The sequence below is a fragment of the Trachypithecus francoisi genome, unplaced genomic scaffold (assembly GCF_009764315.1).
Source record: "Trachypithecus francoisi isolate TF-2019V2 unplaced genomic scaffold, Tfra_2.0 Lachesis_group7, whole genome shotgun sequence".
In the NCBI taxonomy this organism is placed as follows: domain Eukaryota; kingdom Metazoa; phylum Chordata; class Mammalia; order Primates; family Cercopithecidae; genus Trachypithecus; species Trachypithecus francoisi.
Genome location: NW_022681472.1, coordinates 8,036,430 through 8,063,223, shown reverse-complemented (window position 1 = coordinate 8,063,223; position 26,794 = coordinate 8,036,430). Strand labels below are relative to the sequence as shown.

The following is a 26,794-nucleotide window of genomic DNA, read 5'->3' as shown; positions in this document are numbered from 1 at the left end:
GCTCCCGGTAAACGTTCCACCCAATAGTTTTGTATCCTTTGATAAACCTTGCTTAAATCAATTATTACAATGTGCTTAATATTCTAACTGCAAAATGGTGATTTTTCAAAATCTTTCATTTGTTTCTACATTTATTAGCTGGCATTCATCTGCAGAGAAGAGTTTAAGGAGTTGTTTTTGGAGATGGAGTCTCACACTGTCGCCCAGGCTGGAGTGCAGTGGCGCGATCTCTGCTCACGCAAGCTCCACCTCCCAGGTTCACGCCATTCTCCCGCCTCAGCCTCCCGAGTGCCTGGGACTATAGGTGCCCACCACCACGCCCGGCTAATTTTTTGTATTTTTAGTAGAGACGGGGTTTCACTGGGTTAGCCAGGATGGTCTCGATCTCCTGACCTCATGATCCACCCTCCTCGGCCTCCCAAAGTGCTGGGATTACAGGCATGAGCCACTGCACCTGGCCCTAAGAAGTTATTTTTAATTAACCATTGAAGTTGAAAACATTAAAATGTTTGAATGTTTAGGGATGAGGCACTTTTCTTTTACCCTCCTAGGTTATCTGAATGTGGCCCTGGAAATTAAACCAACAGAAAACAGATAACAAGAGAAAAACAGAGTTTATTAACATGTGCAGCATGCATACATGTGGAGAAACTCAGTGATGAGTAACTGAAGGGTGATTAGAACTTAGGCTTACATACCATCTCAACAAAGAACAATAAACTTACAGAGAAGTGACAAGATTTTAAAAATGGGTTTAGGTTTTTAGGGGCAGCAAACTGTGGGAAAGTACATGTAAGAGGGAAACTAATGGAAGAAATGAGTTGTTTAAGCAAGGTTTGCTGTGCAGATTCCTCTTGGTGCCATTTCTGGGCTACAAGTCTAGTGTTGTCTTTGGTGATTAAGAGACAGCCTGCTTTTAAGCAAATGGGAGGAGAGGCAGAGAGTTCTTTTTTGTTTGTTTGTTTTGTTTTGTTTGAGATGAAGTCTCGCTCTTGTCCCCCAGACTAGATAGAGTGCAATGGCACAATCTTGGCACACTGCAACCTCCACCTCCTGGGTTCAAGCGATTCTCCTGCCTCAGCCTCCCGAGTAGCTGGGATTACAGGCGCCTGCCACCACACCCAGCTAGTTTTGGTATTTTTAGTAGAGACAGGGTTTCACCACGTTGGCCAGGCTGGTCTCGAACTCCTGACCTCAGGTGATCCGCCAACCTCGGCCTCCCAAAGTGCTGGAATTACAGGCGTGAGCCACCGCCCCCAGCCAGAGAGCATTTTTGAATTGGTATCCAATGTTTCTCAATTATCTTCAGCTCAAAATAATCCTCATGCCAAAGTAGCATATTTTGAGGCCAGGCGCAGAGGCTCACACCTGTAATCCCAGCACTTTGGGAAGCTGAGGCAGCAGATTACTTAACGTCGGGAGTTTGAGATCAGCTTGGCCGATATGGTGAAATCCCGTCTCTACCAAAAATACAGCTGGTCATGGTGGCGCCTGCCTGTAATCCCAGCTACCTGGAGGCTGAGACAGGAGAATCGCTTGAACTGGGGAGGCAGAGGTTGCAGTGAGCTGAGGCCACACCACAGCACTCCAGCCTGGGTGACAAAGCGAGACTCCATCTCAAAAAAATAAATAAATAAAAACTAATAAAATAATAAAAGTAGCATATTTTGGAGTGGTATATTTTGATCCCCTACAAATGCTAATAAATATTATGCAGTATGTGGATGTGTATAATTTAGAAGAGAAGAGGGAGCCAAAAGAAGCCCTTGAGAAGGTGAGAAGAAAAGGAATCAAGAGCCACCGGATGCAGTTGATGTTTGGCTGGAGAGACATCTCTTTCATATGACAAAAGGGTGGAGGGGGAGCCTCACAGAGCCTTCACTGTGAGAAAATGAAGGAATAATTCCACATCTAGGCATACCCTAAGGAAATGATTTTTAAAACAAGCTAAAACACATGTATGAAGATCCCATTATAGTAATAAGAAAAAAATGTCTAAAATAGCAACAGCAGTCTGGGGGCAGTGGCTCATGCCTGTAATCCCAGCATTTTGGGAGGCCAAAGCGGGCGGATCACTTGATGTCAGGAGTTTGAGACCAGCCTGGACAACATGGCAAAACCCCATCTCTACTAAAAATACAAAAATTAATCAGGTGTGGTGGAGCACACCTGTAACCCCAGCTACTCAGGAGACTGCGGTAGGAGAATCCCTTGAACCCGGGAGGCAGAAGTTGCGGTAAGTTGAGATCACACCACTGCACTCCAGCCTGGGCGACAGAGCAAGACTCCATCTCCAAAAAAATAAAATAAGATAAAATAAAATAACAATAGTAAAGGAACAAACTGCAGTAGAGAAATGGCAAAGACTATTACTACATTTTCGCTTTCTGTAGAATGTTATAACAACCCAGCAAATGAGGAAAAATTTAAGATTATTATCATTATTACTACAAAAACTAGCATGGCTGCAACTGCAAAGCTCGATTTTTCTGCACCAGTCATCCTTAAGGTGGCAGCAAGTCCACTTTTTACCAACACCTTAAATAGAGAGAAAATACAGTAACTCTTGCAGATTTATTTTATCAGTTTTGCTCCCCCTACTGAGAATAACAAATATAATTAATTTAATTAGTTTTCTTTTTTACTCACTGGGCACAAACTATTACTCATAGAGAAAATGTTTATTTTGGGGGGTTATTTATATTTCAATATATTAATGGCAAGGAAAAAACAGAGTTTTTATACACACCACAGGCCAAAGAAATAATTCCTGTATGATTTTTTAAAAAATAAAGCACTATAATCAAGAGAAGCATGTGCCCTGGAAAGCCTAAGCAATCAATATTTTGATATTTTAGATTCTAAAAACGTGCAAGCTTCTGAAAGAGAGCAATTAAAAGCAAGCCCAGAATCACTGATAATTACTGATGGGTGAGAAAATAAACTTACGTCAGTGTCTCAGCTTTTACCACAATAGTGCCACATAACTCAGAGGCATGCAGTGGCAAGCATTGATTCTCACGTTCTCAGAGCTGCATGTCGTCTGAGTGGCTTTGTTCCACGTCTCATTCTCGGGTCCGGACTGGGAGCTTTGGAAAGACTGATGCCCTGATGCCACCTGGAGAAGCTGATCTAATTAACGGGCCTCAAAGGCAACCTGGCCTATGTGGATGATGACTGCTGCTGTGTGTGCTGGGCCTGGCCTGAGGGTGATGCTGAACTACACAGAGATTCTGTGGTGAGTGGGCTATGCTTTCTTGACAGATACATGTGGGTATCTCCAAATAGCAGAATGCTGGTTGTCAGGGAAACCTAATATTTTAGATTGCTTGAATTTATCATTTCATTCCAAGACATTTCTTGACATTTGTAGACTAAGCTGCTTCCAAGTAACTCATTTCTTACCAAGTTCTTCTAAGCCAGGAAGAAAGTTCTCTAAAATGTCATCGAACCTGTTACACACACACACACACACACACAGACACACACACACACACTCTTCAGTTTAAGATGATGGCATTTACACAGTATTTATTTACTGTTATATTCTATGGAAGCCCTACTATAAGAACAGGAAAGAAATTTCTTAAATAGACAAAGAGCTAGATAAGCAATGACAAGGGTGAGAAATATCAATGGATTTCAAGAGGTTGGTCAGCAGAAGGAGCGCTAGTAAGCAACAGAATGCAGAAATGTTTACAGCAGTGTCGCTTTTATCCAATCTGATTTGCTTCTAAAGCCACTCAGAGAGACCACTATGCCCCTGGAAGTTGGGAGTGAGCTGCAGGGCCACAAATAGGGAGGCTGAAGGAAAGCTGTGTGAAGAATGGTTAGGCTCCCCAGCCTGGCGGCGGCAGCCAGGGGACACCTACTCCCCGGGATCTCTGCTGGAGACTGGAGTTTCACAGTCTGGAGAAATTGGTTCCAGAGATGCGTTGCAGGGAACCAAGTGCTGCAAAAAGACAGGAACCAAGTCCAGGAACAAAAACTAGGGAGACAAAGTAAAAGTCTGAAAACAGAATAAGTGGAGGGATCCCCTGAACACAACTGGCTTTCAAAAGTGCCAACAACCCCGCCCCCAAAATCTTCACTATCATAATGTCCAAAATTAAGCAAGTAAAACATTGAGGTATAAATCTATAAGTCAGTAACAAGGAGGTAAATCCCAGAATCAATAGTTCATGTGGCTGGGAGGGACTATGGCCAGTTGGGACTCGGTGGAAACTTGATGCTTATAATAATAAATCTTCTGCGACAATCAAAAGTTGTAGAAGTTTAAAATCAGCAAGAAAAATACAAATAATCCCGTTAAAAATGGGCAAATGACATGAATAGGCATTTCTCAAAAGAAGATGTAGAAATGGACAACAAAGTCCAGGAGGGGTGGCTCATGCCTGAAATCCCAGAAGTTTGGAGGCAAAGGCAGGGGGATCACTTGCAGTAAGGAGTTCGAGACCAGCCTGGTCAATATTGTGAAACCTGGCTCTACCGAAAATACAAAAATTAGCTGGGCATTACAGCAGGCACCTGTAATCCCAGCTACTTAGGAGGCTGAGACAAGAGAATCGCTTGAACCCAGGAGGTGGAGGTTGCAGTGAGTTGAGATCGTGCCACTGCACTCCAGCCTGAGCAGTACAGCGAGACTGTCTCAAAAAAAAAAGAAAAAAAAAATGGCCAACAAACATGAAAAAATGCTCAACATCAACATCAATGTAATCATCAAGGAAATGCAAATAAAACCATATGAGATACCACCTTACCCCAGCCAGAATGGCCATTATTAAAAAGTCATAAAACAATAGATGTTGGCATGGATGTGGTGAGAAGTGAATGCTTACACACTGTTGGTGGGAATGTGAATCAGTACAACCTCTGTGGGAAACAGTATGGAGTTTTCTCAAAGAACTCAAAGTAAATCTACCATTAAATCCAGCAATCCCACTGCTGGAGATCTACCCAAAGGAAAAGAAACCATTATATCAAAAAGACACCTGCTCTTGTAGGTTTATGACAGCACAATTCACAATGGCAAAGATACGGAACCAACTTAAGTGGTCACCAACAGATGAGTGGATAAAGAAAATGTGGAATATATACACCATGGAATACTACTCAACCCCTAAAAAGACTGAAATAATGTCGTCTGCAGCAACTTGGATGGAGCTGGAGGACATTATTGTAAGTGAAGTAACTAGGAATGAAAAACCAAATACAGTATGTACTCACCTGTATGTGGGAGCTAAGCTATGGGTACGAAAGGCATACAGAGTGGAAAAATGGGTACGATGTACACTATTCGTGTGTTAGGTGCACTAAAATCTCAGACTTCACCACTATACAATTCATCCATGTAACCAAAAACCATGTGTACTCCTAAAGCTATTGAAATGTTTTACATTTGGATGTTTTTAAATGTAATTTAAAATTAATGGGCCGGGCGCGGTAGCTCAAGCCTGTAATCCCAGCACTTTGGGAGGCCGAGACGGGCGGATCACGAGCTCAGGAGATCGAGACCATCCTGGCTAACACGGTGAAACCCCGTCTCTACTAAAAAAATACAAAAAACTAGCCGGGCGAGGTGGCGGCCCTGTAGTCCCAGCTACTCGGGAGGCTGAGGCAGGAGAATGGCGGGAACCCGGGAGGTGGAGCTTGCAGTGAGCTGAGATCTGGCCACTGCACTCCAGCCTGGGCGACAGAGCGAGACTCCGTCTCAAAAAATAAAAATAAAAAATAAAAAAAAAATAAAATTAATGTATTACTTTGATAAAAATTAAACTATCTCAAGCTACGTGAGATGGCACTTACCAGTAGTCTTAATTACTTAGAAGGCTGAGACGGGAGGATCCCTTCAGCCTAAGAGTTCATCTCCAGCCTGGGCAACATAGTGAGATCTCATTGTTTAAATAAATACAACAATTTCAAACATAACATTTAAACATAAATTGAGCTCAACATTATTAAATGAAAGTTCAAAAAATTATGTGGATTATTGTTTTCATTATCATTTGAAAGATTCAATAGAAAAGTTATATAGATGCATTCTTCCTTTCAACTGGAAGTGTAAGTCACAAGAAACCTCATTACTTAACATATTCTGTACATTTAAAATACATTTTCATTTTAAATAAATGCATTTAAAGGTTTAGTATAATCTTTAACCATAATAATAAATTGTCATGATAAATCCAAGATGCAGTTTTTTTTAAGGAATTATGTAACCCCCTTTTAACTAAGACCCCTGAAATTCCTCTGTAAAGAGAATAAATAGAAATGTAGCAATGAGGAGTGGTATTTTTATTGGAAGAGAGGAGTTAAAGGAATCAAAACAGTATTATGTAGGAGAATGTGGATAATTCACTTGGTACTTTTGCAGGTGTAAATATTTACATCTTTTCAGGTTTGATTGCTGCATTCATACCACGGTGACTGAATAGGGCTGATTTTTCCTCCTCTACAGACCATTCATCACTGCCTAAAGGAAGAAGCTGCTTTGCCAAATGGATGAATCATTTAAGATATCCGTTTTGTTGTTACTATTTAGCATTCACAAATGATTTGACCCTCCCCTTTGGAAACACTCGCAATTTCTTCCACATTGTTGACTACGCACACACCCACTCTTTCCGTGGTGAACGGTGGCCTGGTTATTGCAGTTGTGACTCTGGTCCTTGGGTTAGCTCAGATGGGGTCGAACAATCTTTGTGAGAACATCCAGATTTTACAGGAAAATGCTGAGCCGCTCCCTGGGTCTTGGCTCAACAGGGCATCAGGTCTGTGTGCACTATTGCCTCCCAGGCACAAGAGAAATCTTCTGGAATTTGGGAAGCATGAAGTTCATGCATTCTGATAGTTTCTGAACAATATCATTTTAAATTTCCTTCCCTTTTTCCATCTTTTATTTTTATTTAATGTGATGTCACCAGTGTAACCTTATGAGATATGGTACAAACAAATAAATTTCCCTTGCCCTAAATTCAAGGACAGCATCATCCATTGCAAAGCTCCATTCTACAGAGACAGAGCCATCATTAGCATTGGCTCCTATACGAACAGTCCCTCTAGAGCACAGTTCCACGTACATAAAGCATGGGGGCTGCTAGGCACATGGTGCCTTTGTGTGACAGCTTTGTTAAGAATTTTTGTTCTCATATAACTTTCAACAACCCCATACACTTTGTAAGTCTCTGAATTAAGACTGGAGTTTTATAATATTAAATCTTACCCTCCCTTTATCTCATATGAGCTAATGGTAGATACACCTTGCTTAATCTACTAAATATTTAAAAGATATCGTTTTCTAGTCTAATATTTCCAAATTACACATTGCAACGAATTCCATCTCCGCTGAAAAAAGATGACCCAATTCCTAGAATAGAATGGGAACTGGATGACTCTGATTGGTCTTCATTGATCTCTATGGGCGTGGCTAAATTGATCTACTTCCTCGTATCTCACTTTCTTTGTATGTAAAACGGAGGCCGAAGAGCCAGACCCAAAGCTGTGCTAATAAAAGACTGTTATGGGCAGAATTCTCTGATCTCTTTCTTAATGTGCATAAGCATACATTATTAATATCCAAGATGGGTTATTGTTTTATTGTCTTGCTGTTGTTTTCCCAGCATGTTGCTGAGGAAAGAAGGGTTTATAATAAGTTTGTGGGTTTCAGGTGAGATTCTCCACCTTGCATATTTGTGCTATGTCTATGCATATTGCTGATAGCGATGTATATGCTAATAATTCAAGCAATTTATCTTCCCTTCTCCCCTTCCACATAGCTGCTCAAATATTTAAGAAATGAGGCTTTTGATGGTATGGTAAAAGCTTGGCATCCTTTCTCTGCCCAGCTTAAGTTCTGGAATCTCTGCGTTTATCAGCAGCTTTGCATCATTTTCACAATCAACCAAATTAAAAGGTGGGGTGGGGGTGTTCATTCTTAATTTTGTTCTGTCAAATAATTCTATTTATTCATTGAGTATTCATTAGATCACTTTTCCAATGAAGGCAGTATTTTTAAATAATAATACTGCACAAATGCTAAGGTGACTGAATTGTGAATAACATGTTCTCAGAAAATAGAATGTTCACTTATTACACAGAATGTTTCAGCTTTTATTTTAAACTGAGCTCCTCTACAATGGACTATAGAGTTTCTGCGTTTATCAAGAGAAAACATAAGCATATACATTACGTAACTGTACTAAATTAGGTAAAAGCAAATAGACATTTTTAACTATTCAAAGTGGTAAAACCAAACCATAGAGTTTACACAGAAACTGCAATAATTCAACACAGTGTTAAAACCTTTGCAATACAATGATGTGAATAAACTCTACTTTTGTCTGGCTTATGTGTGTATTTATTCAACTGATTACCCAAGGCATAAAAAGGAAGCCTGAGATGTACAGTCTACATGCTCATATGAAGGGCAACGACCTAGAAATAATGATACAACAATTTATCCATTGATCAGAAAGCCCAGGAGGAACTGAACTACCGAGTCCTAATTAATCCCACAGGCATACTCAGAAGCCAATCCATGCCTTGCTGGGGATGAATAGCAATGTCAGCCCGTGTATTTTTCCAGCAGTCATCTCCATTGATTCCAAGAAGGCTCGAGGTCAATCTACTGTAGGGATGAAACAGTGGACAGATAGATCACTCAGCTGTCCCCCATCTGAGTCCAGTTACTGAGCTTATTAAGACTGATGAGAATTGAATCCAGACAATCACCCCAGCTGGGTTTGTAGCCAAATGTTCACCTTACTCTTTGTCCATCAACTTAGGTAAATCTAGAAGTTACTCTAAGTTTAAAACTTTAATTTTGAAAAGTTACAGAGGATTCATGAGATAATTTAGAGAGTTTTAAGGAAAATCAATAGAATGATTCCTAGAAATTCAGAAGATACTAAAATGAATTCCAAGAAGCCTCTGAAGCCGGCCAGGAGAGAGAGGCCTGAGGTCCACCATTTGAAACTCATTGCAGATGAAAACTTTCTTTTAAACAATTTACTATTATTTGCCACCCAAGACAGAAGGTTTTTAAATGTATATTTTCTAAACTGATGGCTATGAATTATTTCAATGTTCCTAAAAACTCTGAGAGCTAAGAAAGCAATTCTCATTCACCAAAATCAGAGAGGGGGTTTGCTTCCCCCCATTCCAAGGGGGGCGTTTTTTCTCTTCCAAATATTTATTAAAAGCTATTTTCAACCTAAATAATTGAGAAATTGATTGAAGATGCCAAACTAAGCAAACAAAATCTGCTGCAACGCTCACATTTTGTCTCACATATGACATAGGAAACAAACATTTATAGAAATTTTCATCCTGTTTGGACTTCATCCCAAAGATTAATACCTTTTAAAACACCATAATCAATGACCAAAGTTTGGTTAGGGTTCGGCCCTCATATCTAAGGCTAAACTGCAGAGGATTGGGCAAACCCAGTGCCAGTCTTCTCTCTCAATCCACTTTGTCTTCCATATGCAGAGATAAAAACACAGGCAGGATGCTGGCCAGTATCCCTGGTGACTCCAGAACCAGTATTTACCCGGTTTACCGGGACTACCTGCCGGATGCTGTCTACAACTAAGGAATAAAGCCCAGGTAATCCACAGCTCCCTGTGAAAAGTCCAGCAGAAAAAACCTGAAGCCATCGGTCATCTCTGCTTCCTGCTGCCCCTAAGGCGGGGCCCAGGAAACGCAGAGAAAGGGAAAACAAGAGAATAGATAGCATTTCTTTTTATCTTATTTGATCCTCATGGCAACTCGTGAGATTAAGACATGTACATTATTCATAAAGTTTTCAGTCCTGAAAAACAGTACACACATGAACAGTTACAACAAACTGGTCTAAGTCAGACAAGAGACGAGGCCAATTGGGGGAATGGGGCGTGGGGCTTGGCGTCCTCTAGAAGCAGCGATGACCAGTGCGCCGCAGCGCTGTGAAGCGCGCTCAGCCCGAGCGCTCCACCACAAAGCCCCGCGGTTCTCGGACGCTAAGCGCCCGGCCGCTGGCTCCTCCAGGGGGCGCCGGAACCGCGCGCCCGGGCTACTCCGGGTTCTTTGCTCAGGGAGTCTGAGACATTTTCAGGGGAGATTACGGATAGGAAAGAGAAAAGGCAAAGAAAAGAAGGAGTTGGGGCACACAGGAAGAAGGATCACTACTCGTTTCACATTCTAGGCAGTCACAGCCAAGCGCCACCCTCCTTCCCGGCATCTCATGCCTCCGCAAACGCGCGTACACCACTCCTACACAGGGGTGTACTCACACCCCGATGGGGCACCCGGAGTTGGTGTGTTTTCCCGAGTTGAAGAGACGCTGGCGGCCTCGGCAGCGGTCTCCGCGCGCGGCGCCAGGCCAAGTGCGTCTCACAGGGTGGGCGCCAAACGCTCGCGCCCAACCCTCTTCCCAGAGCGCGCGGAGGACAAGGTGACCCGCCCGAGCTGTGCGCCAGCTACAGCAGGGGCCCCGCGGAGCCGACGCCGAGGGGCGCCCGCAGCGTCCTCGGGCCTCCCTTCGAAGGCGCAGAGAGCTCCCTACTCCAGCCAGGTTCCAGACGACCAGGGCTCGGGGTGGGGGAGCAGGGAGCAGGGCAGGGAGTGGGTGGTTCCCAGCAATACCCGCCTCCTCCTCTGCCCTCCTCTACCTCTACCTCGGCGTGAGGTAGCGCTCGGCGTGGCTATCTTAGCCGCAGTGCTCCTCACCCGGCATGGACGCGCATCACCTGGAGGGCAAGGTCAACCTGCGGGCGCTGCCGCGGCGCTTCCGATCTGCTAGGTTGGGGATGGGGCGCGAGTCAGTTTCCCCGGGAGGCCTAGGAGGCCTGTCGGGTCCCGCACTCTGGTGGCGGCTCCTCCTGCGCGGGCCAGGGGTGGCGGAGCATTTTCGTAGCTGGACGATGGGGGAGTCAGGCGGCCGCGCGGCAAGTTATCAGCTGGCGGAGGTTCCTGCGGAAGCTGTCGTCCAGGAAGGCGTAGAGGAAGGGGTTGAGGCAGCTGTTGGCGTAGCTCAGGCTGGTGATGAAGTAGGAGATAGCGATGACGAGCGGCGTCTGCGGGAGGTCGGTGGTGAGCGCCACCACGGTGCTCAGGTGGTAGGGCGTCCAGCAGAGGAGGCACACGGCCAGGATCGCCACCACCAGGAAAGTCACCCGCTTCTTGGCGCGCTGCAGGGCCTTGGCGTGGCTGTCCAGCCGCATGGCATGCAGCCGGCACAGCAGCGTGGTATAGAGGACACAGATGGTGGACACCGGAATGGCGAAGCCCAGCACGAGCGTGTAGAGGCGGCTCGCGCGCCACCAGAAGGCCTCGGGCTGCGGGAAGACCAGCACGCACTGGCGCCTGCCCTGTTCGTCGTCGAGCCGGGCGAAGACTGCGAAGGGCAGCACGACGAGTGTGACGAGCCCCCACACGGCCAGGCTCACCGCGCGAGCGGCGCTGTAGGTGCGGCCGGCCACCCGGCGCGACTCGGCAGTGGCCAACACCACCAGGTAGCGGTCGGCGCTCATGACGGTGAGGAAGTAGAGGCTGGAGAAGGTGTTGTACTGGTCGATAGTCACGATGAGTTTGCACATGAGCTCCCCGAAGGGCCACTGCCGCAGCAGGAAGTCGGCGATGTTGATGGGCAGCACCAGCGTGAAGAGCTCGTCGGCTATGGCCAGGTTGAGGATGAACAGGTTGGTGACGGTCTTCATGCGGGGCGCCCGCAGCAACACGTACAGCACGGCGGAGTTGCCCGCCAGACCCACGGCGCAGATCACCGCGTAGACAACCGGCACAGCCACCGCCAGCGGTGCCGGCAGCGGCGCCAGAGTCGACGCGTTGGAGCAGCTCAGCGCCCGGCCCAGGCACGATGCGTTGGCGGGCCAGGGCTCCAAGAACGAGGCGTTGTCCATCTCAACGAGGGCACAGGATCCGGCGACCCGGCGTCCCCCACGGCCGCCCCACGGAGTTCAGCGGTCCCGAAGCCCGGGTCTGCACGGACCTGCTCGCGGACGCTCGCTTCAGCTCTCCAAGCCGTTCTCTAGATTTTCTGGAGGAGGATGCCGTTCCCAGCCACCCCACGGCCCACAGTTGCTGCGGACTCACAGGACTGGAAAGAGGAGTTTAAAGCATAGGTTAGTTCGTCGACGTGTAACTTCAGAAAAAGGCGCGGTCCTGAGGTGTGTGTGTGTGTGGAGGGGGGCGCCGCCGCGCCCTAAACCTCTTCCACGTGAGCGCTTCTGCTACCTGTTGAAATCTCACTTCTACCAGTTGAATACATTAAACGAAATGCTAGAGAGAGAAGAATCCTCCCCTTTGTAGGAAAAATACAAACCCTTCTCCTCTCTTTTAGGAAACTTCAGTAGACCCAGGTCTCCCCACCGAATCCCGCAGTGGCAAGCTTCGGTCTCCCTAGAGTCTGTGCGCCCTCAGTAACAGCAAGCTCAACAGCAGTCTTTACCTTACCTGGCTGGCCGGGAAGGACCAGCTCCAGCCTTTCCTGGAGCTGTCAGGAGAGAAGCCCACTGGCTGCTGGGAGGCTGAGACGCCTGCTGGCTAGTTGTCCGCCTCCGGATGTCTGCCTGCCTCCCCGCCTTCGCCAGAGTCCACAGCTCGCGTCCCCGCGGGTCCCTCCCGCGCGCCTGGAAGTGCAGGGATGGCGCAGCCGCGACTGCATTCCACTGCCCCGACCGCCGAGCCCAACCCCCACCCCCAGTAAAATGGTCTTGGAACTAACAGAGAACAGAAATTCCCCCCAAATTAAGGGATTCCTTTCTTCCATCCTAGTAGTGCAACCTCACTCCATCTGAAATAATAGAAAGCTCTCCTGTTAATCGAATTTAAGAAAAACAAAGTTAGGGTGTAAGTGATCTATTTTTAAAGGAGAACAATGCAGGGGGGCTTCTGTTGCATTTTTTAAACACCGTAACACAAATGGGCTAATGTAATGTGAAATCTGTGAGTGCAATTTTATAATGCAAATCACCTGTTTTCTGCTACTCTGGTCTTCAAGGGGATAGAAGATTGTTAGTATGTTTTCTAAAACTACTTCTACTTCTACTTTTGTGTAAGTGAAGACTTGATCAGTAAAGACAAACGGCTTCCGCAAAGCCTTTTAAAGAATCATGACAATGCATATTTCATAAAATGTTGCAAGTTTTTCAACACATTCTCTACTTATCCACACACATGCCCGATTCTCCTGCAAATGAAAGCTATCCTGCCATCACACCGGAGAGTAGCCAAGGAAGGACTAGCAGGAGCAGTCTTGAACTCCTCTGTTGCTATTTCCCTGGACCTTGGATTCTTCCTTTAGGAAGCGGAAACCATCTTAGGTTCCTCACCAGTTCCCCTGAGAATCTAATGAAATTAACTAAATATTGGTTATTTCCAATTTCTGCTTTTTTTCCCCTCCACATTCCCTTTAGGAGAGACAGCAAATTAAAACACGAGATTATATCCTCTAGTAAACTTCCCTTCCACAAAAGCAGGCAAAGCCCAAATAAAGTGCAATTCTGGTCCTCTAGGATGCATCTTAGAGAAAGGGGCCTAAAATCCCGAGAAACCTAAAGTCGCCAGTAGAAGACTGTAGGGCCAGAAATACAGTAACCCTCCCATACCTGTGGGGGGTAGGTTCCAAGAGCCCCAGTGGATGCCTGAAACCGTGGATAGTACCCATTGCCATCAGTGGGAACATGTTTCTGTTCTTCCATCCAAAAACGACGCAACAGCAAAACTATCATGCATTTCTTTTTTATTCTTCACATTTTCATGGATAGAAGATTTGTTTTTAGTAGATCTTGGCAACCTCTGCATATGATTTTTTTTTTCTTTTCTTATTAAGTCCAGAAGTTTTACCTTTTAATTTAAAGGAGGCATTTGCAGCTTCTCTTTGGCATATCTAAATTGCCAGCATCACTTCTCTTGCACTTTGGAGCCAGAGAGAAATAAGGGCAAAAAGTCAGTAAAATCAGGGCGACTTGAACATACCACACTGGTCATTGCCACAGTCATCTAATAACCCAGAACGTGAAGTGACTAACAGGTGGATAGTGTAGACAGCAGGGAAACGCTGGGCAAAGGGAGGACTCACCCTCTGTGGGAAGGAGTAAGATGGCTGAATCTCATCACGCCAATCAGAACCCCACACAACTGAAAACTTAGGAACTGTTTATTTCTGGAATTTTCAGTTTAATATTTTTAGACCACAGTAGACCAGGAGTAACTGAAACTGGGGCACTCCAAAGCCACTGACAGGGGGATCCACTGTACAAAAGCTCCCTGGAATTTACCTACTCAATTATCTTTTTACCGGGATCTATACAAATCAGCTCCCCTGCAGTTTCATGCTTTCTGTGAAAAAAAAAAAACAGACGATTCTTAAGCTATGTCCATAAGAAACACTATATGATAAAACACCAGATAAAGTTAAAGAAAAAATGTATATAATAGAAAATCTCCAAACGGTTGAAGATGATCAACTATATGCACACACATATATACACACGTGTGTATACATATATACATGTGTATATACACGTGTATATATGTGTATACATGTGTATATGGTGTATACATGTGTATATATGTGTATATACATGTATACGTGTGTATATATGTTTATGTGTATATACACATGTATGTATATAGTTGATCATCTTCAACCATTTGGAGATTTTCCACCCTTTTTGTTGTTGATTTCCTGTCTAATTACACTGTAAACTGAGAACATACTCAGTATTACTTCAATTCATAGATATTTTTTGAAACTTACTCCCCAGTGTATAGTTGTTTTCTAATTATTTCATGTGTACTTGAAAAATTGTTCTGCATTTGTTGGGTGCAAAACTCTAAATTTGTCAACTAGTCAGACTTACTATGTTGTTCAAATTTGTCTATAGATTTTTTTTTTTTTTTTTTGAGACTGGGTCTTGCTTTATCACTCAGGCTGGAGTACAGTGGCGCAATTGCAGCTCACTGCAGCCTCAACCTCCTGGGCACAAGTAATCATCCCCTCTCAGCCCCCCTAGTAGCTGGGACTACAGGTGCACATCACCACACTAGACTAATTTTTTGTATTTTTCGTAGAGATGGGGTCTCACCATGTTGCCCAGGTGGGTCTCGAGTTCCTGAGCTCAAGGGAACCACCAGCCTCAGCCTCCCAAAGTGCTGGGATTACATGTGTGAGCCACGTGCCTGGCTTCTGTTAATATTTTTATCTAACTGTCTCATTAGTTACTGAAGGGATGGGGGAAAATTTCAGTTAATGAGTGTGAATTTCTCTACTTATGCTTTCATTGTATGCTGTCAATTTGTACTACATAATTTTTTTTTTTTTTTTGAGATAGAGTCTCACTCACTCTGTCGCCCAGGCTGAAGTGTGGTGGTGGGAGCCTGCACCTCTTGGGTTCCAGTGATTCTCCTTCATCAGCCTCCCAAGTAGCTGGGACTACAGGGGCACACTACCACGCTCAGCTAATTTTCTTTTACTTTTTTTTTTTAATGTATTTTTTGTAGAGATGGGGTTTCACCATGTTGGCCAGACTGGTCTTGAACTTCTGACCTCAAGTGATCCACCCGCCTTGGCCTCCCAAAGTGCTGGGATTACAGGTGCAAGCCACCATGACTGGCCAGTTTTCACTACATAATTTGATGCTGTTTTATTAAGGGTACATGAGTTTAAGATCACTATATTTTCCTGTAGAATTTACCCTTTCATCTTGATAGTCTGATTATAATGATTTTATCATCATGTTATTTTATTTTATCAAATGATTATACATTTAACATTATAATACAGAATATATCACATATAATTATAATATTATAGGTATATATTACCTTGTATCATTTTAACATCTTTAGGTTCCTACTTCTTGCTATATGTGTCCACTTTTGTTTGATTTCATTACAGCTACATTAACTGTTTTTCCATTAATATTATCATGGAATAGCTTTTTTTAAAAAATCTTTTTACTTTAAACCTTTCTGTGTCTTTGTATGTAATGTGGATCCCATGTAAGCATTAGAACATTTGTTTTAATCCAGTCTGACAATGTCTTTGAATTGAAGTATTGAGTTCATAGCATATTAAATGTAGTTAAAGATAGTATTAGGGTTGTTATGGTCTGAATGTTTTTGTCTCCCCAAAAATTATATATTGAAAGCTAATCCTCAATTGATAGTATTTGGGTATGGGCTTTTGGGAGGTGACTAGGTACTAAGAACAGGGCCCTCATTAATGGAATTAGTGCCCTCATAAAGGCACAGAGTGCAAAAGCCTCCGAGGGTGTGGAGCACCACAGAGAGTCCCTGTGAAGCCCAATGCCCAGCAGAGCTGGGGCAGATCTGCTCCCTTGACCCAGAGCAGTAGAGCAGCCAGTGTGTGATTCTAGTCCCAGGGAGCCAGGATTCAAGCCAGGCACCAAGCTGCCCTGGAAGCAGGGCTGCCCAAAGCTGTGGAGACAGGTTCACCATTCAGTATGTCTGGAAATGGGACATGGAACCAAAGAAGATCATTTTTAAGACTTAAGATTTAATGTTGGCTGGGCACGGTGGCTCACGCCTGCAATCCCAATATTTTGGGAGGCCCAGGTGGGTAGATCACTTGAGGTCAGGAGTTGGAGACCAGCTTGGCCAACATGGTCAAACCCTGTCTCTACTGAAAAAAATACAAAACTTAGCTGGGTGTGGTGGCACACACCTGTGATCCCAGCTACTGGGGAGACTGAGGCAGGAGAATCACTTGAACCTGGGAGGCAGAGGTTGCAGTGAGCAGAGATTGCACCATTGTACTCCAGCTTGGGCAACAAGAGCAAAACTCTGTCCCCACTCCTGATCCCCCAAAAAAAGACTTAATGTTTGCTCTGCTCGATTTTGGACTTGGGAAACACCTGCTATGAATTTCTTCTTTCCTCTTTCTCCCTTTGGAATGGGAATGTCTGTCTTATTCCTGGTCCCACTGTTGTATTTTGGAAGCACACAACATGTTCAATCTCACAGGTTCCCATCTGAACAGCAGTTTGCCTCAGAATGAATTGTACTGTGAGTCTCACTTGTATCTGATTTTTAAATGAGACTTTGAACTTTAAACTTTTGAGTTGATGCTGGAGCAAATTAAGATTTTGGGGACTATTGGGATGGAATGAATGTATTTCGGATATGAGAAGAACATGAATTTGGGGGGAGCCAAAGGGGGAATGTTATGGTTTGAATATACATGTCTCCCCAAAATTCACATATTGAAACCTAATCTTCAATGTGATGGTATTAGGAGGTGACCCTTGGGAGGTGATTATTAGGTCATGAGGGCAGAGCCCTAATGAATGAGATTCGTGCCCATATAAAAGAGGCTCCAAAGAAATTCCTCATCCTTACTGCTTTGTGAGTTACAGCAAAAAAGATGGTCATTGGACTTCAAATTTGCCAGAACCTTGTTCTTGGGCTTTCCAACCTCCAGAACTGTGAGAAATAAATTTCTGTTGTTTACAAGCCACCCGGTGTATAGTATTTCATTATAACAGCTTGAACAGATTAAGACAAGGATACACACCTGCTATATGCTTTGTCCTCTATTTTCCCTATCTCGTTTCCATTCTGTTTTCCTTTCTTACATTATTTTGGATTAATTAATTTTTTTACTGTTTACTTTCTCCCACTCCATTAACTTATTATATCTACAAGCTTTAATGATTCTTTTGGACATATACTAGAGATTATATGTATCCTTAACTTACTAATATCTACTTTAAATTATTGTTTTTGCAGCCTCCCAGACAATGCAAAAACTTTTTTTTTTTTTTTTTTTTTGAGACAGAGTCTCGCTCTGTCGCCCGGGCTGGAGTGCAGTGGCCAGATCTCAGCTCACTGCAAGCTCCGCCTCCCGGGTTTACGCCATTCTCCTGCCTCAGCCTCCGGAGTAGCTGGGACTACAGGCACCCGCCACCTCGCCCGGCTAGTTTTTTTTGTATTTTTTTTTTTTTTTTTTTGTGGAGACGGGGTTTCACCGTGTTAGCCAGGATGGTCTCGATCTCCTGACCTCGTGATCCGCCCGTCTCGGCCTCCCAAAGTGCTCGGATTACAGGCCTGAGCCACCGCGCCCGGCCGAAAAAACTTTTTAACACTGAACTCCGTTTACTGCCCTTTTCCTTATGTGCAACTGTTAACATATATTCTAAATCTGCATATGTTCAAAACTCTATAAAACATTATTATTACTTTCAAATGGGCAATATGCCTTTATATTTACCCACACGTTTGTGCTTCCAGTGTTCCCTGTTCCTTCCTGCATTACTATGCTTCCATCTGGTATCACTTTTCTTCTACCTAACGAATTCACTTAATATTTTAAGTGCATTCTGGTGTTGATAAACTTTTACTGCTATTGTTATTGTTTTGAAGTATCTTTATTTTGCCCAACTTTTTTTAAAGAAATGTTTCACTGGATATTAAATTTCAGGTTTGCAGTTGTTTTCTTTCAACACTGAAATTCCATGATCTTTTTCTTCCATTATTTTTATTTTTAAAAGTGTTTTTTTAATGTCACTATAGCTCTTTGAAAGGTAATTTGTCTGTTTTCTCTCACTGTTATTAAAGTATATCTTTGATTTGGTCTTTCAGAAGCTACACTATGATGGGCTAGGAGTGATTTTCTTTCCATTTATCCAGGTTTTGGTTTATAGAGTTTCTTAAATCTGTGATTTAGGGGGGTGTGTGTGTATGTGCGCGCGTGCGTGTGTGTGCGTGTGTATTTCAATTCTGGAAAGCCCTCAGCCCACTCTCTTGTCCCTCCTGCTGGGACCCCAAGTACATGCCTGTTAGGCCTTTATGCTTCCCTCTGTACTTCAATCTGGTCTTCTAAATCCTGGCTTTCTTGGCTGCTCCCCAATGCCTTCAAACAGATGTTTTAAGTTGCTTTTTTCTTCTTCAATTTTTATGGTAGTTCATAACAGGAGGATTTGTGTGATATAAGCTACCTCATTTATAACCAGAAGCAGAAGGTACAAAGTTTTATATATTAAGTTTTCTATACAGTAATTACCAAATGAAACTACCTGCCTATATGTGTGTTTCATATACATAATTACTTGGAAATATGTGACATTATGGAAACACATATACCAAAATGTTAAAAATATTTCTGTAAGATATGGACTTATCGGTAACTTTGATTTCCTTTACATTTTTCTGAATTTCCAAAACTTTTAAATAAAACATACATTACTTTTATAATTGTAAATATATATATATTTATAAAAATTACAATAGTACTTTGCGGTCATGAAATGCTGACTAATAAGAAGAAATGAAGAATATATGGAGAAGAGATTTCTCCCAGCACTTATGAAATGACAATAACCACAAAAAAAGTGAAAATAATGTAAAATAAACATTTACATATAGAATTTACCTTATATACCCTGAAACCTACCCACACTATTGTCAAAAAGGAAATTTCCATTAGCAATTTTAGTGCTTGAACCAAAATTTTTATCAATAACAAAATACTTAACTCCAACCACCCCTTATTTTGAAAAGTATTGAATGTGATATTTGAATATTGAGTACCAAGACTAATGATATCTAGTGGAATCACTGTCTTGGTTTGGTGATGCTCTGACTTTCAAAACTGTTTTTCCTTAGCCTAGAAAAAATCTTTCTCAAGGCAGAAATCAAAAGATAGAAACATTGAAATCATAGGACTTGTCATACAAAAAGACTGGATGTTTTTTCCTTAAAATTAACAACAAGAATGTCCTTTCTCAGCCTTTCTAACCAGTCTTATGCAGGAGATTCTAGCCAGTGCAATACGGAAAGAAAAAGAAATTTTAGGCCAGGTGCAGTGGCTCCTGTCTGTAATCCCAGCACTTTGGGAGGCCAGAGGTGGGCAGATCATGAGGTCAGGAGATCGAGACCATCCTGGCTGACACAGTGAAACCCCATCTCTACTAAAAATACACAAAATTAGCCGGACATGGTGGTAGGCACATGTACTCCCAGCTACTTGAGAGGCTGAGGCAGGAGAATGACCTGAACCTGAGAGGCGGAGCTTGCAGTGAGCCAAGATCGGGCCACTGCACTCCAGCCTGGGCAGCAAAGCAAGACTCCATTTCAAAAAAAAAAAAAAAGAGAGAAAGGAAAAAGAAATTTTAAAACATTCAATTTGGGGAACAAAGAAGTAAAACTGTTGTTATCTGAAGAGGCAATAATTGTCTATGAAGAAACTTCTATGGAATCTATGAAAACACTTTTAGAATCTATAATTGTCTATAAATTCTTCTAGAATCTAGAATATACTTCTAGAACCTAGAATCTATAATTGTGTATGAAGAAAAATTTTCGGAATCTATAAAAAAAACTTCTAGAAAATTTTATGAATCTGTAAAAACAAACTTCTTGATAAACAAGTGGGTTTATCAAGATTGTATGATATAAGATCCATTTAAAAGTGTTTTACATTTCTACATCCTATACATCGTTAATATGATCAGAAATTTAAATGTTTTTAAATTTAAATTTTTTAAAATACCATTTACAATACTATCAAGCAATATGACTATGTAGGGATAAATCTTACAAAAGATGTAAAAGACCAATACACTGAAAATTATAACACATTACTTGAAAAAATTTTAAAAAGATCTAAATAAATGGAAAGACATGCCATGTTTATGAGTCAAAAGACTCAATATTGTTAAGATGTTAATTAACCCTCAAGTTGATCTTTAGATCAATGAAATCCCACTCAAAATCTTATGTCCCACTCATGTCTATCTGGGGGTGGGGAAGGGAGTATAAATCGATAAACTGATTTTAAAACTCATATGTGGCCAGGTACGGTGGCTCACGCCTGTAATCCCAACTCTTTGGGAGGCGGAGGTGGGCGGATCATGAGGTCAGGAGTTTCAGACCAGCCTGACCAACATGGTGAAACCCCGTCTCTACCAAAAATACAAAAATTAGCCTGGCATGGTGGCACGTGCCTGTAATCCCAGCTACTCAGGAGGCTGAGGCAGGAGAATCGCTTGAATCTGGGAGGTGGAGGTTGCAGTGAGCCGAGATCACCCACTGCACTTCAGCCTGGGCGACAGAGAGAGATTCCGACTCAAACAAACCAACAAAAGACTCATATGTAAATGTACAGGATCTAGAATAACTGTCCAACTTCAAAAAAGAAAAACAGATTTGGAAAACTAGCATTACCTGATTTCAACATTTATTATAAAGCGATAGTAATCAAGACCGTGTGGTTTTGGTATAAAGATAGACTATTTTAGTTAATAAAACAGAATGAAGACTTCAGAAAAAGAACCACATATCCATGGACAACTGATTTTCAACACATTCAAAGACAATTTAGTGGAGAAAGAATAGTGTTTTCAACAAATGGTACTGGAACAGACAGATATCCACTAAACAAAAAAAAAAAAAAAAAAGAGCTTTACGCTATACTGCACTACATACAAAAATTAACTCAAAGGACAATATGTCTAATGTAAAATCTAAAATTACACAGCTTCTGGAAGAAAACATAGGACAAAAATTTTGTGAGCTTGAGTTAAGCTAAGGTTTCTTAGATACAACATCAAAAGCATAATGTTGAAGAACGAATTGATAGGCCGGGCGCGGTGACTCACACCTGTAATCCCAGCACGTTGGGAGGCTGAGGTGGGCGAATCATGAGGTCAGGAGATCGAGACCATCCTGGCTACCACGGTGAAACCCCGTCTCTACTAAAAATACAAAAAATTAGCAGGGCGTGGTGGCACGTGCGTGTAGTCCCAGCTACTCGGGATGCTGAGGCAGGAGAATTGCTTGAACCCAGGAGGCAGAGGTTGCAGTGAGCCGAGATTGCGCCACTGCACTCCAGCCTGGACAACGGTGCAAAATTCCATCTCAAAAAAAAAACAAAGAATTGATAAATTGGACTTAATCAAAAATCAAATACTTCTGCTCTTCAAAAGACAGTGTAAAGAGAATAAAAAGACAATCTGCAGACTGAGTGAATGCATTTGTAAGGTTAATATCTCATAAAAGATCTTTATGCAGAATATTTTTAAAATTTCTCACAATTTAACAATGTGCAAACAAACAGTACAATTTTAAAAACAGGCAAAATTTTATCACAAAAGGTAACTTGATGGCAAATAAGCACATGAAAAGCTGCCTGACATTATAAATTATTGGGCAAATGCAAATTAAAACTTCTAAGAGATACTGCTACAACACTTATTAGAATGGCTAAAATTAAAAAGACTGATGATACCAAGTGCTGTCAAGAATACAGAGGAACTGAAACTCTCATACACTGTAGGAGTATGAAATAGCACAACCACTTTGGAAGACTGTTGGATAGTATCTTTAAAAATTAAATATGCATCTACCATGTAATCCAGTCATTCTATTCCTAAGTATTTATTGTAAAGAAAAGGAAATATATGTTCATACAAAGCCTTATACATGAATGCTCGCAGTAGATTTATATCTAATAGCCGAAAACTGAAAACAACCCAAATGCTCATCAACTGGTTAATAGATAAACAAACTACAGTATATTCATGCGATGGAATACTGCTCAACAATAAAAAAGAATAAAGAATTGATACAAACTAAAACATGGATGAATCTCAAAGTAATTATGCAAAACAACAGAAGGCAGACCAAAAAAAAAGAGTCTTAAGACCGTACTTATATAAAATAGTAGAAAATCTAATCTGATCTATTGTGACAGAAATCAGATCAGTTTTTTTCTTGGCAAAAGGGATGGGAAGGGGAGTAGGAAAAGGAGAGACAGGGAGAGAGGACTAGAGGGACACGGGGAAACTTATTGCATGTTTACTGCAATATCTCAACAAAGCTATTTTTTAAATAACACATGGAAAGCCAGCAGATGGGACTTAACTACTTGAGGCAAAAAGGTGAAACTGAGACCCCTGTATATGTACAACCCCAGTGCAGAAAAACTCCCCTAGCAGTTCAGAGGGCAGAAAAGGAAAATTATACCTAGCTTAGTTGAAGGAAACGAAATCTTACCCCAAAATGAATACCTGTGCCTTTTATTTCTAGTGAATCTGGAGTCCAGATCTGCATTACATATTTGCTGCAAAAATCTCCATACCTTGAAATCAGTGTAAATGCTGGTCTCCACCTGGAGTTGTAGCCACAGTTCTGAAGTTGGTTATGTGTCTTTTCCATCCACGTTTCTATACTTGTAGTACATTTTTTAATCCAAAATATATTTAATATTCCTTTGAGTATTTTAAACATTTACATAAATATTATCATCATCTAGCTATGCTTCTTCACCTTGCTTTTATTCAGATTTATCTATTTGATATGTTATTTAGTTTTTCTTTTTAATCCTTTATTTATTTTTTATTTTGCAAATACCATAGCTTGCTGTTATAAAAATATTTTTGACTCTACTCTTGGCCACTTTTATTTTTAATATTCTTATTTGTACTTTACTTTTTCGTAATATATTTTGCCAGAGGTTTGAAAGGACTATTTTAATAGATTTCTCTAAGATTGAGCTATTTGTTTTGTTGATCCTATTCTTTATATTTTATTAAAATTTTAAAATAATTTTTTCTTTCTTTCTTGGGCTTTTCCTTTGCTGCCTTTCCAAATTCTTACAATGATTGTTTCAATGGTCACTTTTTACTTATTTTTCTATCTGCCTCAAAGCACCAATTCACCAGTATCTTAAAAGTCTTATATGCACTGTGGCAGTCAGATCTTTTAAAAAATTGCCATTTTTGTTATTTCTTTCTTATCCATAAGTTATTTTGAAGTTTTTAAAAAAATTATGTCACATGTGTTTTGCCTGTCAATAGTGTTAATAACAACAGTAATGATTACTATTAAAACTACTTTTCAGTGTTGTTTGAGAATTAAAAGAAAACAAACATAAAATACAACAGCACCTAATACTTAATAGAACTTGATCAACATTAGCTATTATGACACAAGCCCTCTGTAATCTCATCTTCTCCCATTTTTTTTACTTTATTTATTTTGCTCTAGTCAAATTGGACGTTTGTGTCCTTCAAACATTTGGAACTTATTTCTATCTTTGCAAAGACGTGAGAGTAGAAATAAGCTTATTGTTCTTATTCCTCTGCCTAGGATACTCTTCACTTCCATCATCACACGGTGTTTGGGTTTTTTCCTCATGTTTAACGAGGAGGGCTTTAGAGCATGTCTGCACCACTTACTAGCTGTGCAACCCTGCATAAATCACTTAAACTTTTTATGCCTTATGTTTTCCATCTCTTAAATTACTTTAAGGATTTAATGATAACATATGTAAAGTGTTAAGAATACTGCCTTGATATAATTAGTATTCATTACATCTTTGCTCTTGCTGTTACTACTATTGTTATATGAGGAAATTGAGACAGAATAAAAGTACGTCACTTGTCTATAGCACATCATTGGGTTGATGTTATACACAGAACTGAAAAGCCTGTCTTCGCTTTCCATCAAAGCCACCATGCCATTTTTTGGGGAAAATTTGACAAAGACTGTCTCTGTCTTGATGCTCCTTCATATTCTCAGAAGTAAAGGACTAAAAACCCAGTTGTGGATTTTGACATTTTCCTGTATGTGTGATATCTGGTTATGATTTTAGGATGCATATGTAAGTCATCACATTAAACGATGTTTGTGTAATAACGCTAATAGGAAAACTCAGGAAAAATACTAAATTCAAAGTCTGAAACATCATTTGGTCAAAGTATTAAAGTTCTGTTTCATAAAATGTGCAAAGTGAAAAAACACAAGCAGGAGACATCTAGTTCAGTTTGACATGTAAAGACTTTGGAGGTCATTACTCATGTCCTCATAGCAATGGCAAAGCCAGGCTCTGAAAATCATCAACTCTTCTGAGATCCACCCAAAAACTGAGGATGGAGGGCAAGCCACCAGTCCAAAACTCCACAGAAAGAGAGACAGGTAGATAAAGAGGATCACAGCTGACAGGGGGTGGAGTCACCACTAAGGCCAGCAACTGGTTGAAACCAATTGCTGAAGAATGAGCATGGACTAGATTGAGAAAATAAAACTTCTGTAGGCACAGCCTTAGGAGATCCCCACACTTTTATCACTTTTACCACCAGGAGTCCCACCAGGTTCTCACTATGAAGTTAAAATAAAAATTCTCTCCAGCTTCCTGCATGGAAAGGGGAAAGGTTACAATTTTAAAATACATCCAGAGCTTCTGCTCTTCTTAGCAAAGGCTTGCCCTCAATGGAAGCTACTTTACCAGCCTAACTCATGTGGAGTAAGAGGAAATACCCAATTTCAGCCTCTTCTAACCTTTATCACTAGGGGAAGGAAATACCCAACTCCAGGCCTCTCCAGCCTTCCTGACTCACCTAAGATGGTTAGAGGGGAAGCTAAGAAGCATTTGTTAGGGTCACCCCTCCCAATGCATAGGCTCACTAAAAGACAGAGGTCTAATCAAAGGACTATAGAATGCCTCTTCTCCCTCTACATTTTACTACCATGTCAGTGGAGCTGCTTCTGTATAATAGCAGGGAAATATAACTGAAAGAATTGCAGTTATATTTTGGGTTTAGGGAAACCCAAAAACAACAGAGGAGACAAAAACAAGGGCAATAGAAGAAATTTTAGCTTCTGACACCTATAGCTACAACAAGCAGTAAATGGAGCCTAACTCCCAGCCAGGATAAGCATAAAACTTCATTAATGAAAGTTCCTTTCACACAATACACCATGTTTGGATTTTAACAAAAAATTACAGTAGACGCTAAAAGACAAAACATAGTCTGAAGAGGCAAAGCAAACATCAGGATTGGCCTCAGATACGGCAGAGATTTTGGAACGATCAGACTTGGAATTTAACTACAATTAATATGCTAAGGGCTCTGACTTAGTTCAGGCTACTACAACAAATGGTTGCAGAACTTTTCCTTAGTTCAGCTAAAGATGGGATCCTTGTCTGTCCCACAGGCCACGAAAATTTAGGCTCGCAGATGGTTTGAAATATGAGTAAAACAGGGTTTTATTGGGTGGAAAGGGAAAAAAAGGTGGGGGTTGTGAAACAGGGATCCTCTCCAAGGCCAGAGTCCCTGTTAGAGTGCTTCCTACCCACAGCTCAAATCCCAGGTTCCACAGAGGAAGAGGAGGAGACAGGCTCCTCCCCCCTGCAAAGTGCATGAACCTCCTGAGGCTCCACCCCAGTGCACAAGCTGGTTGGAGGTTTTCTGAGGACCTCCTCCCACCTGGCTGTCTCAAAACTACTATGGTTTGGGTGGCCTAAACAACAGAAAGTTGCTTCTCACAGTTTTGGAGGCTGAAAGTCTGAGATCAGGGTGCCCCCATGATTGGGTTCTAAGTGTGGACCCTATTCCTGGTTTACAGATGTCCAGTTTCTTGCTATTCTTACACAGCAGAGAGAGAAAGAGGTGAGATCTATTTCATTCTCCTCTTATAATGGCACTGATCCCTAACCCTCATGACCAAATGACCTCCCAAAGGTCCCCACCTCCAAATCATCACATCGGGGATTAGAGATTCCACATAGAAATTTGGGATGGGAGCACATATGTTCAATCGGCTCTAATGGACACAGTAGATATACAGAAGAAGAAATATCAAATACAGAAGAAGAAATACCAAAGAAGATACACAGATGGTAAATAAGATTATGGAAAACGGTCAAAGCTCTATATCTTTAGAAAGTTGTAAGATAGGTAATAATGAGATACAGCCATACACCTAATACAAGACCCTGACAACACCAAATGTTGGTGGACAAGAACTCTCATTCATTGCTAGTGAGAAT

General features: G+C 41.7%; 1 protein-coding gene across 1 annotated transcript; it reads right to left on the bottom strand.

Annotated features, from left to right (window-relative positions):
• Positions 1 to 8,085: 8,085 nt before the first annotated feature.
• Positions 8,086 to 12,642, bottom strand: NPBWR1 (neuropeptides B and W receptor 1). Its single transcript, XM_033202681.1, has 2 exons — positions 12,451 to 12,642; positions 8,086 to 12,094 (listed from the first exon to the last, which is right to left on the bottom strand). The coding sequence occupies exon 2, from the start codon at positions 11,895 to 11,897 to the stop codon at positions 10,911 to 10,913; it is 987 nt and encodes a 328-aa protein (XP_033058572.1). The 5' UTR covers positions 11,898 to 12,094; positions 12,451 to 12,642; the 3' UTR covers positions 8,086 to 10,910.
• Positions 12,643 to 26,794: the final 14,152 nt, after the last annotated feature.

Coding starts and splice junctions, on each gene's coding strand:
- NPBWR1 (XM_033202681.1), bottom strand. CDS start 11,897: ATGGACAACGCCTCGTTCTTGGAGCCCTGGCCCGCCAACGCATCGTGC.